The sequence below is a fragment of the Ursus maritimus genome, unplaced genomic scaffold (assembly GCF_017311325.1).
Source record: "Ursus maritimus isolate PB19 unplaced genomic scaffold, ASM1731132v1 scaffold_24, whole genome shotgun sequence".
Classification (NCBI taxonomy): domain Eukaryota; kingdom Metazoa; phylum Chordata; class Mammalia; order Carnivora; family Ursidae; genus Ursus; species Ursus maritimus.
The window spans coordinates 43,623,560-43,634,897 of NW_024424897.1; the positions used below are offsets into that span (position 1 = coordinate 43,623,560).

The 11,338-nt window shown below is 49.1% G+C and overlaps 1 protein-coding gene across 1 annotated transcript in view; it reads right to left on the reverse strand.

Annotated features, from left to right (window-relative positions):
- The window catches only part of CUNH17orf97 (chromosome unknown C17orf97 homolog), a 5,319-nt gene extending 724 nt beyond the window's left edge, over positions 1–4,595 (reverse strand). Inside the window, exons 1-2 of the mRNA XM_040639838.1 lie at positions 4,211–4,595; positions 1,589–2,068 (exon numbers count right to left, since the gene is read on the reverse strand). Of these exons, the coding sequence (XP_040495772.1) occupies positions 1,589–2,068; positions 4,211–4,595 (865 nt within the window). The remainder of the gene's footprint in view (positions 1–1,588; positions 2,069–4,210) is intronic.
- Positions 4,596–11,338: the final 6,743 nt, after the last annotated feature.

Here is an 11,338-nt window from a genome sequence, read left to right on the forward strand (position 1 = left end):
CCTGCCAGAGGCGGCTGCTAACCTCCTCTCCAGGCGGAGGACGGGGCTCTTCCGAAAGCCGCTTTGCTGGTTTGCCACCGTACGATGGCCAACATGTGAAAACTCTGTAAATGGCCATTTCAGGAAAGGTGAGAAGAGGGCTGCTCTGTCAGCTGGGTTAGCAGGGACCGAGATGATCACTTTCGCTTCGCTTCCAAAAGAGCATTCTGTGTTGCTCTGTATTGGCTTTCAACTTCTTCCAAGTACAATGCGGGTCTTCAATTCCTTGGAAGGCAAGAACCTGATCTTAACCCTCCCCTCTGTCCCTCTTGGACTCTACACTATGTTGCATAGAGACTACCCCATCCCCTGCACCTCCCGGTCTGCACCTTTGTGCCCGAGGAAGGCCCCCAGGAAATACCAGGAAATTAGCAGCCCCCGGGACCATCCCTCAGCCACTGCCTACGGGCAGTAGAACGGCCCAGCTCCATCACGCTCAGGCGGGATAATCCTGACAGTGTTTCCCGGTGGGATTAGGCTCCAGTTACCCGACGGGGAAACTGGTTTAACCATGTCCTTGGATTGGCTGCCTTCCCCTCCCCTACCTGTGCCTCTCTATTGAGCTTTTAGCTCCCAAATAGTCTGCTTCCATTTGAGTCTTCGTCTCAGGGTCTGCTTCTCCAGAACCCAAACTAACACAGCACAGGGCCCTCACCAATTAATACTGGTGCAAGGGAAGAAGATTAATTTAGGACAAGTAGGGTAGGATGTTTTTAATGCTCCAGCTCCTAAACGCTGTTTTAGGGGGTTAGAGGAGGAGTATATATATATAAAATCACACATATATGTGTGTATACACACACACACACCCATACATACATATATATATATATTTTTAATTGAAGTAAAATTGGTAGGTAACATTACATAAGCTTCAGGCGTCCGACATCATAATTCAGTATTTGTACCCGCTACAAAGTGATCACTACCACAAGTTCGGTTACCATCCATCACTGTACAATTGAGCCCCCTCACCCGTTTCCCCCACCCCCACCCCCCTTCCCCCCTGGCAACCACCAGTTTGCTCTCTGGGAGGCCCATATATAGAAGAGAAGCAATACTCCTTTTGAGACTTCTCCTAATTATCTCCCAGGGATGGAGCTCGGGAACTCAGTTAACTTTTTGAAGACCACGTAAGGGCAGGGAGTGTATGTAATTAAAAAAAAAAGTCTCCAGGATATTTGGGGCCTGTTCCTTGGGCCTAGAGAAGCATGCTGTGTGAGGAGTTTTACCCATTAAATTAGCTGAAGAGTTAGAATGGATATAATTACTTTGTCTTCTAGAGGAGAAGATTACAGACATCTGAGAAATTAAATAACAAAGAGATGCCAAATTATCCAAGAAAACACCCCACAACCTTGGGAAGAGCGTGGTCCATCCTCAAGCCCGTGTGCCGAACCGGCAATTCTCCTGGCCAGAGGGCGCCCGGTGGAAGCGAGCGAGGCTGACCTCGTGGACACACCAGGCACCTGCTTCCTTCAGGCTTGATTCCTTTATTATTACTCTCCTGTAACGAGCCCGGCGGGGAGACGGCGCGGGCGGGGCTCGCGAGCAGCTGAGCGGCCGCGGGGCGCCGCGCTGGCAGCTTGGGCCAGGGCTTCTCTTCGCGGGCCCGGCCGCTGTAGCGCGGCGGGCGTAGGCTGCCTCGCGCCGCCGACTTTATCCGAGGTTGGCCGGCAGGCTTCTCCGGGCTCTCCCGCCCGGGTCAGGAGTGGAAGCTCCTTGAGGCCGAGACATCCGGTACCGCTCCTCCGGTTCAGCTTATATATGCGGATCCTTTCTTTTTCCGCCTCTGGGTCGGCGAGAATTCCGTCCCAGCGCAGGCTTTCGTTGACCTGGTTGGAGAGGTTCTCTTCTACCTCGGCAAAGTGGGGGAGACTTACAGTGGCGGAGTAAGGGGCGATGGGCTTGTGTTCGCCTTCGTCCTGTTTGTGCTCTTGCCTGGGGCCATGATCTTTGCTGGGACTTAAGATGTCCTGCGAGGCTGAGGCCGGCGGCTGACTCTTCAGGCCTCGACTCTGACGTTTATCTGCGGAGCAGACGGCGGTGTTAGTGTGCCTGCCCGCAGCCTGCTCAGCTGTGATGCCCAAGTCCCCGAAGAGGTACCCGGGTGGAGGCCCCTCCTGACCTAGGGCTCAGAGAGCCGAGCCCACCGGCCTCGTACATACCCACTGGCTCTAGGCTTTCGGGCAAGTCATCTTGGGGAAGGAGGAACCATTTATTGGTTCTATAGGCCGGGTCCTCTCGATAAAAGTCATCAGCCCTATTTTCCAGGTGACGAAACTGAAACTCCGAAAGGCTACCTTACCAATAACACATAGTGAGTTGCAGGGGTCAGGATTCGAACACAGGCCTAGCTCCCAGTGCCCTGTTCCTGTTCTTTCCACCCGCCATTCATGCTCCCTGTCTCATCCAGGTACCTTCCATGACTCCGCCCCTAGTCTGGACTTCTTTATGATGGGAGAGATGGAGAACAACAGAAAAGCTTCCCAAATCTGAGTGTAGAAAGCAGTATCATGCCAAGCCAGGAAATACTTCCTGTGTGGCTTGTACTGAGGTGTTTTTGTTTTTTGGTTTTTTTTTTTTACATTAATAGCATTTCTGAGTTATAGAGCCCTCATATAAAATACTATAAGTTGTGGTTCTTTCATTTGTTCATCCTTCTGCTTTCGGGGAGACAGAAATCCTTCCTCCCCCCCCAAAAAAAAGAGAAAGTAAGAAAAAGTCCTCTTGGACATTTCTATGCCTTCCCATTCCTCAAAAACGATTTGGTGTCCCCTGCTGACCGTAGGAGTTACATGCCACTATAATTTCCAGAGTTAGAAACTAAGCCAACAAGACAATAAGCTTCTTAATTTGGTTTTGCAGATATATGTGGGGCCTTTTGACCTCAATTCCAGAATTTTTTTCTTGCCTTTTGATTAAGATTCCACCTGAAGAAGTCATGATAACCTTCCCATTGCTCCCTCTCCCCAGCTGCAAGGACGACACGGGGAAGGCTGCCCAGAAACTTGAATCAAGAACTACCGGTGCTGGAGGTGAGAGCCATCTCCCCGACAGTCAAAGCCCCAGAAGGGGACCACACAAGTGACGCTGGAAACCTAGCGCTCACAGGCTGGTGTCTTCTATGTCACCATTGCACTCTCTCTCCATAACCTGGGTGCTCAGTGCCTGTGTCGAGAAATCCAGGGGCTTCTGGGAGAGGAACTTGGTGACATACAGGCACTCTGTGGGATTGTGGCAGGTGCTGGTGTGTGTACGTACATGAGGTGTCCCTGGGAGACACTGGAGTGAAAACCTGTGTGCATTTGGTTGCATGTGTCCAGGAAGTGTTTGGGGGGTGGGGTTTGTGCACGCGAGTGTGTAGCTGAGTACCCATACGAATCTGTAGCCTGGGAATGTGTGTGCCGGATGGGGTATCTGTACTTCATTTTTATTTGGTGGTTATGATGCTATAAGGCGGTGTTGTTGAGGGTGTTGGGGACGGTAAGAGTATGTAGCAGTGGCTGGTGTGATGGTGTGCGTGCAGGTGAAGGCTGGCGCTGGCACATGGGGGGTGGCAGGAGACAGTCTGTGCAGGAAAGATACTTTCTATGCATTTACAGGATGTCTACATAGCATGGAGAGGGCAGGTGTCCCTAATGCATGGGGCAGAAGGCAAAACCTGTGTTTCTGTGCCAGTTTGTCACTGGTGTCTTAGTATCTTAGGCTTGGGGAAAGTCTATGTGAAGATGAGGGGATCTCTGTAGGAGGGCTTGACATTTCTGTGGGGAAAGTGTGGTTATTTAAGATTCTGAGTTTTAGCTGAGGGATTAGGAAATTGAGAGGGTGTCCGTGCAAAGCTGAGTTGCTGTGTGGAGCTGGGAGGCTCTGCGGGAATAATACTGGGGATGTTGGGGATCTTCTCCACGGATGTTGAGAATTCTCCATGCAGGATTTGGGGTCTCTGCGGACATGTATGGTTTTTATGGTTAGGGCTGGGCATCACTGTGTTGCGTTAAGTGGTATGTGTGGGGAGCGGGAGGACCTCTGTTTGGGACTGGCGAGTTTCTGTCTCCGGTCTGAAAGTGGTCCCCACGTAGACGGGGGTCTCTGTGAGGAGTGGGGACAGGTGACAGAGAAGAAACTGTGGTGCGGGAGCTGAGGCTGCTGCGCTAGCTGCTCCTCTTACCGTCCCCCTTGCCGGACCCCTTGGTCTTCTTCTTTTTCTTCTTCACCTTCCGTTTGTTCAGTTCTGAGGCGCTGCCTGCGATGGGGGGCAGTTTGGCCCCCTGAGAGCCCGCAGTGCCACCCTCTCGCTCCTCCTCGTCGTCCTCGTCGTCCTCACCCTCTTCGCCATACCCCAAAGCCCCGGCTCCACCGCGGCAGTCCATCCGCCCTCCGCGCCGCCACCTGCGCCTCGGACAGCCCAAGACCCCTGCCGCCCAGCCCGCGGCCGCAAGAGCTCCGCGCCCGGCCAGCGCCACGCGTCTCCATGGCGACCGCCACGGACCGCGCGTGCGCAATCCGGAAGCTGCCGGCCAGGCCCCCCTCCCCGTGAACGTAGGTGTGCGCATGCGCCTTCCACCCTGTGTGAGAACTTGGCACAGTCCGAGGTGCGTCTGGGAGGAGTGAGTAGACAGTCTCCCAAACTTGGCCTGCCACAAACGTCCACATCTGTGCCTTTTAAAATGCTGTTGGTTGTCTCCCTAAATTTTTATCTCCCGAGTTCCAGTCGCGTACGTCTACCCTGGCCTTTCAAGCCCAACGCGTCTCAAACGAACTTGCTTCTCCGTGGTTCTCCGTGGTTCTCCGTGAACAAAACAGCTGGAAGGCGGCCCTCCTTCCTCGACACTCCCCCAAGGCCGGGACTCCTCACGGTCATGCCTGGCGCTTGAACTTCTGGACCCCCCTCCTAAATGGTTTCTCTGCTTCCAAACCCTCCTCACAAATTGTTTATCCACACACCTGCTGCCACGAACTTTTAAAGACAGTTGCCTAATTTCACTCTCGCTTAAAGCCCGCCAGTGGGTCCCCATCACAAAACCAATCAGGATAGAACTTGAGTGTGGCGTACAAGGCCTCGTGTGATCGGTCTGCTTTTCTTGACAGGCTTATCCACCACAGATTGTATTTTCCAAAAACAGCTGCAGGAATGGCTCCTCTCCCGCCGTGCTCTTCTAGAATATTGCCACTTCCACATCAAGAGACAGTCTAATTCCACTGCCCTTCAGTCTGGGTGGGTTTGGTGGACTCACTTGTAACCCATGGAATGTGGCGAAAGTGATGCTGTCGCTTCTTAGCTAGGTCATAAAACGGAATGCAATAGCATCCTTGTTAGCCTGGGAGACCTGAGTCCCCTGGCAGGAAGTCTGAGTACCTGAGGCTGCCATGGCGTGAAGAAGCCCAAACTAGACCACATGGAAAGACCATAAAACTATGTGAAGGGAGAGAGAGAGGGAGATGCGCCAGCTGCTCCAGTCCCCGATTTTCCACATCCAGCCATAGTCTGACTGCAAGAGCGGGAGAGACCACTCCCACACCCCTCGGCCGGTCTCACCCAGCCAAGCCCTTCCTGAGTTCCCGACCCAAAGACATTGTGAGAGATAACTAAAATGATTATAACGGTTGACATTGCTAAGTTTGGGGGTGACAAGGTAACTGGAACATCAGTTGTTTATTTTCGCTCTTCTAGTATGTATGCAGTCGTGTTTCCCTGCGGAGGTACGGGCCATTTCCCGGAGCGCTCATGATGTTTAGCACTTTCTCAACTGCTTATTGGCTGTTTGTATATCTTACTTTGTGAGGTGGCTGTGGAAGTCTTTTCCCATTTTGTAATTGCAATGTTTTTCTTTTTCTTGTCAATTTGTAAGAGCTCTTTACGTGTCTTGGATATAAATCCTTTCTCAGTTTTATGGCTGCAAAGATATGTTTCCAGGTCTGCAGCTTGTCAGTTCTGGTCTTAATAGTGTCTCTTGATAAGCAGACATTTTAAATTCTGATGAAGCCATTTTAGCAGGGCTTTTTCCCCTTTTTGTATCCTGCCCACAGAGTCTGCCCTTACTCCTAATCACAAAGATAGTCTTCTGTTTTCTTCAAGAAGCTTTATGGTCCTGGGGTTTAAGGTGGGGCCCATGATCCACCTCAAATTATTTTGTGAATAAGGTCAGATAAAGGTCAAGATTCATTTTTTTCCAAATGGATTTCCAGTTGTTTCAGCAGTTTTCATTGAAGAGACATTCCTTTCCCCATTGACTTGACTTGGCACTTTTTTTGAAAATCAACTAACTGTGTATATATGAATCCATTTCTGGAATCTGTTCTGTTCCGTCAATCTATTTGTCTCTCCTTCCACTGATTTCACACTGTCCTGATTATTGTAAGCTTTTAAAAAAATATTTATTTATTTGAGAGAGAGAGCACAAGTGGGGGCGAGGAGGGGCAGAGGGAGAGGGAGAAGCAGACTCCCTGCTGAGCAGGGTGCCTGATGCGGGGCTTGATCCCAGGACGCTGAGATTCATGACCTGAGCTGAAGGCAGACATTTAACTGACTGAGCCACCCAGGCGCGCCTCTGGTTATTGTAAGCTTTACCGTAAATGTTGGTATCAGGTAGTGTATGTCCTCCGGCTGTGTTCATTTTGAAGATTGTTTTGACTATTCTAGAGCCTTTGCTTTTCCGTATACATTTTCAAATCATCTTATCTATTTCTTCAAAATAGCCTGCTCGGATTTTGATGGCGACTGCATCAGATCTATCAAGTTGGGCACTCTTTTACTCGGTAATGACAGTCATTAGTGTTGATCCACACACAAGCATGTGTGGACGGACACATTACTCTGTAAAGGACCCTTCTGTTATTCTGTACGTGTCTCCTCAGTCCTCTCAGACCCTGGCAAGCTCTCGATTTTGTCCAGCACAACTCTATACATGGTGAGTGCTTGGAATCTGCCCCTTGCTTGTCTGCTTTTATCCCTAGTTGCTAAGTGAAATGTAAATGACAGAGATCCTTTGTGCAAGTGAGCACCTGCTAGATGAGATGTCAGGGTTTGCTTTCCAGGTGCACTGCCCTGCTCACCCTGGTGCTTGCAGACCCGTGCTCGGAAAGGCTCTCTTCTCTCCCTTTCCAAGAAAGGCTGACGTGTCTTCCCTCTCGGCTGGTCCTCCTTGCCTGGGTGCTCATCTGGCAGGACACAGCTTGACCACATTTCTAGTTCTGATTTTAGTAAGGGTTGTTTTGAGGTTATGTTGAGCCAGCCAGTCAGCTTTGAAAGAGAAAATTCACATCCAGCAAAGGAATACATTTTTTTAAAGATTTTATTTATTTATTTGAGAGACAGAAAGAGCATGAGTGGGGGGAGGAGCAGAGGAAGAGGGACAGGTAGACATCCCTGCTAAGTGGGGAGCTCAATGCAGGGCTCAATCCCATGACCATGAGCTCATGGCCTGAGTCAAAATCAAGAGTTGGATGCTTAACTGACTGAGCCACCCAGGTGCCCCCTCTTTTTTAAAAAGATTTATTTATTTATTTATTTATTTATTTGAGAGAGCGAGAGAGAAGAGCACAAGTGGTGAGAGGGGCAGAGGGAGAGAATCTCAAGCAGACTCCGAGCGAACCGCAGAGCCCCACCTGTGGCTCGATCGGGGCTTGATCCCAGGACCCTGACATTATGACCTGAGCTGAAATCAAGACACTTAATCAACTGAGCCACCCAGGCGCCCCAGGAATACATTTTTGAATATTCATAAAAATCACTTGCAGAGAGATGGGGAAGTATATCCCAATTTGATGGATGAAGAATCAGAGAGATGCAAAGTGACTTACTTAATCTCTCTATGTGAATTAGCCCCCAGATCCGGCTGGAATTGCAACTGAACTAATGTGAGCTCCCCCCTTGGTGAGTTACATGTAGACTACACCAGGTGGAGCGTCAGACAGAGGAAACTTTATTTGCAGCAAATAAGGAGATTGTGGGGAATAACTTCCAAAGCTATAACTTGCGATGCTCTGACTCCCTGAGCTGGGGTGAGTGGATCTCTTTTATTTATGGTTAGGATCAATATTCAGAAAGAGGAGTTTTGGGGTGCCTGGGTGGTGCAGTTGTTAGGCGTCTGCCTTCAGCTCAGGGCGTGATCCCGGCGTTCTGGGATCGAGCCCCGCATCAGGCTCCTCCGCTAGGAGCCTGCTTCTTCCTCTCCCACTCCCCCTGCCTGTGTTCCCTCTCTCACTGGCTGTCTCTCTCTGTCAAATGAATAAATAAGATCTTTAAAAAAAAAAAAAAAGAGGAGTTTTGCCATTGTATGTAGAGGTGGGCATAAGGTCACGCATGGGTCTTAAGGAAACGAGCCTCAGGGTGCGTACATTGTATGTTACCTTACTGAGTTTCAGCTCCTTCTTGGGTGGAGATTTCAGCATCAGATTTTAGCATTATAATGAGGTAGAGATAACTGTCCTACTAGGTCCGTCTGCATAGTTGGGAGTCTAGTTGAGCTCAAACTGGTCCAGGTGGTCAGGGCGGTCCTTACCGCTTAGAGGGTAGTTTCGGTTTCTATCACAGGATGCTATGCCTGTGGGATCTTTTGCCTGAGTTAAAAGATAAGGCGGAAGCTCGGCGCCTGGCTGGCTCAGTCAGTAGAGCGTTTGCTTCTTGATCTCGGGGCTGCGAGTTCCAGCCCCACGCTGCAGGTGAGTTTGCTTAGGAAAGAAAAAAAGCTGGAAAGAACTTAAGGAAACAATGGTGAATGGGTACCCGCAGGTGGGCGATACAGGTTAGGTCTTGGAGTCTTGCCGGTGACAAAACCCACATCCCCAGTTCTACATCTCTTGTAGGAGAGCGCTCGATTTTACCATGATGTTCGCTGGCCAGCAGAAGAGATGATAGTGTTTTTATAATTGTCACATCTTCCTTGTTTGTACTTTCTCCTTGTGGTCTCAGTGGCTGGTACTGTTTTAAGCAGGTAAAAGCAGAGGTTTCTTTGTAAGGATCAAATTTTCTCTTTGGCCAGCACTGGACGTGGGCCTGCGTTGGAGAGCTTTTGACTTTACCCCTTCCTTCTACCTGCTTAGCCAGGGTCCCTGCCGCTGGCTGGGCTGCTGGTGCCTGCTGCCTGCTCTGCCCTGCCCACTGCCTCCAAGCTGTCCATTTCTTTCCCAAGGCCACCAGGCAGTTTCCACCCTTCAGCAGCACCAGCCTTGGACTTGGGCAAGGGAGACCCTGCCCTGGGTCTTGTGCTTCACGGGACCCCACTCTGACTCTCCTCCAGCTCTCTCCCTCGGTAAGGGACAGGAAGTCTGTGGAATCGAGTGGTCCTACTCACCTAGTCCCTCTCCCTCATCCTTTAACCCACAATCTGAGTCCCTGGCATCTTGGATTTTATTGCCCAAATGACCCCAACCCTTTTGTAGGGTCTGTCCGGGGCTCTTTCCTGAGCCTATCTTCCCGATTAGCCCTGGGCCAAGGGCAGCATAGATGGAAACTCAATCGGCAGACTGAGGTGACCCAGACCTATTCATTCAAGGACCTTGTCAGTGCAGGATGGAGCTGGGAATGGGAAGAGGAGTGACAGGCCATGGGCTGGGTGCAGAACCCCAAAGGCGCTGAAATTTTAAATTAAAATCTAGCCTTCCAGATTGTTATGAAGATCTGTTTGCCAAGGTGGGAAATAGTACGTATTTTATTTAACAGTATGTCAATTTAATTTATAACTTTTAATATTTAGGCATATGGTATGTGGGCCTCTGTTTCTACTCTTGCCCCAGGCTTTGCAACTGTTAAGAGCAGGTCTGCTCTTTGTCTTTTCTCCTTTTTACCCACTCCAACCGCTTCCTGATTTTCACTTGTTAAATAACAAAAATTCAACTGAATAAATTTGAAGATCTAATTGGCCTTATCAATCTATTCATGAATTGAACAGCATCCTGATATCTAGCCAGTAGAGAGATGCTCCGCTGAGCCAAATGAAAGAAAAGTTTTTAAAGACAGAGAGGGGGGAAAAAGGAAGGGAGGAAGGAAGGAAGTTGGGAAGGGAGGGAGGGAGGGAGGAAGGAAGGAAATTATTAGTAAGGAATGCATTGTTTAGCAAGATTGACCTCCTAAGGGGAGTGGAAGGGTTCTATCAGTAAATTTCCTGGTATTGACCAGGAGGTTCCATGTTGACTGGTTAAAGGTTACATTCCTGGGGGTTTGAAACTGCAGTTAGGTTAGGTATTAAGTCTTGGTTAGCTGACTTGGCCTAAGTGATGCCATTTTGGGCCTGTGGTTTTCTTTTTTACACATTTTATACCTCATGTTACCTTAAAAAAGAAAAAAAAAGTTAAAGGAAAACCCTACAACCAGTTAAATAAATTGCGCTGTATCCATATGGTGGAGTCCCGGGCAGCTTCTGAAACAGAATGAGGCAGCTCGATTTAGACTGATTTGGAACAGAGGCCAAGAGACTGCTCCAGGAGGAGAATAGCACAGAGCAGTGTAAATGCTTTGCTAACACCTGCTACCCCCTCCCTCACTTCCCTCCAGCCTCCCTGAGCTTGCTGCTTCTTCCACACGCCGAGACAGCTCAGCTCGGGTCTTTATGCTTGCTGCCCCCACAACACTCTGGCTCTAGATGTCCTGCCTTCATTCTAAAGAGTACCAGAATAGCCCACCCCAAAATATACCTCTTTGGAATTTGTTTTATTTTGAGCTAAAGACCATTGAGAACTAGCAGACACAGGAAGAGCTCTAAAACGCTCTTGTAAAGGAAATTGACATTTATAAATGAAATTTACATTTGTAGAGTTGTCTCCCTCTCCCATACCAGAAGAAGCGAACTCTAAATTCAAAGAAGTCACTGACTGACAAACCTTACTAGACAACCCTTGCTTACCATACTTCTCCTGGTCACCTTCCCCTATTCCCTCCCCACCTAGAAGCCCCAAATTCCTTTTCTTTTGTTTAGCCTAAGATCGAATACAAGCCTCAAGCACCTGGCCCCCTCCTTGGCCACATTTTTTTTTTTCTTTGTAAGCTCTGGTGTATAGGTAATTAAAACTTTTATTCTCTTGTAAATCTATCTTCTATAAGTTTAATTCACAGGCCCTAGTACCAAACCTTGAATGATAGATACAATTCAAATATTACCTTACGAGAAGCCTTTCCTGACTATTGGCCCTGACTGTTCTTTATTTTCCTCCAGGGCACTTATCATCCTTTGACATCTACGTCTAGCTGTTTGTGCCTCCTCTGTCTGTCTCTGCTAGAGTATAAGCTGGAAACTTTGTTTTGTTCACTGCTTTACCTCCCAACACCCAAAGCAGTGCTTGGTATACAACAAGCACTCAA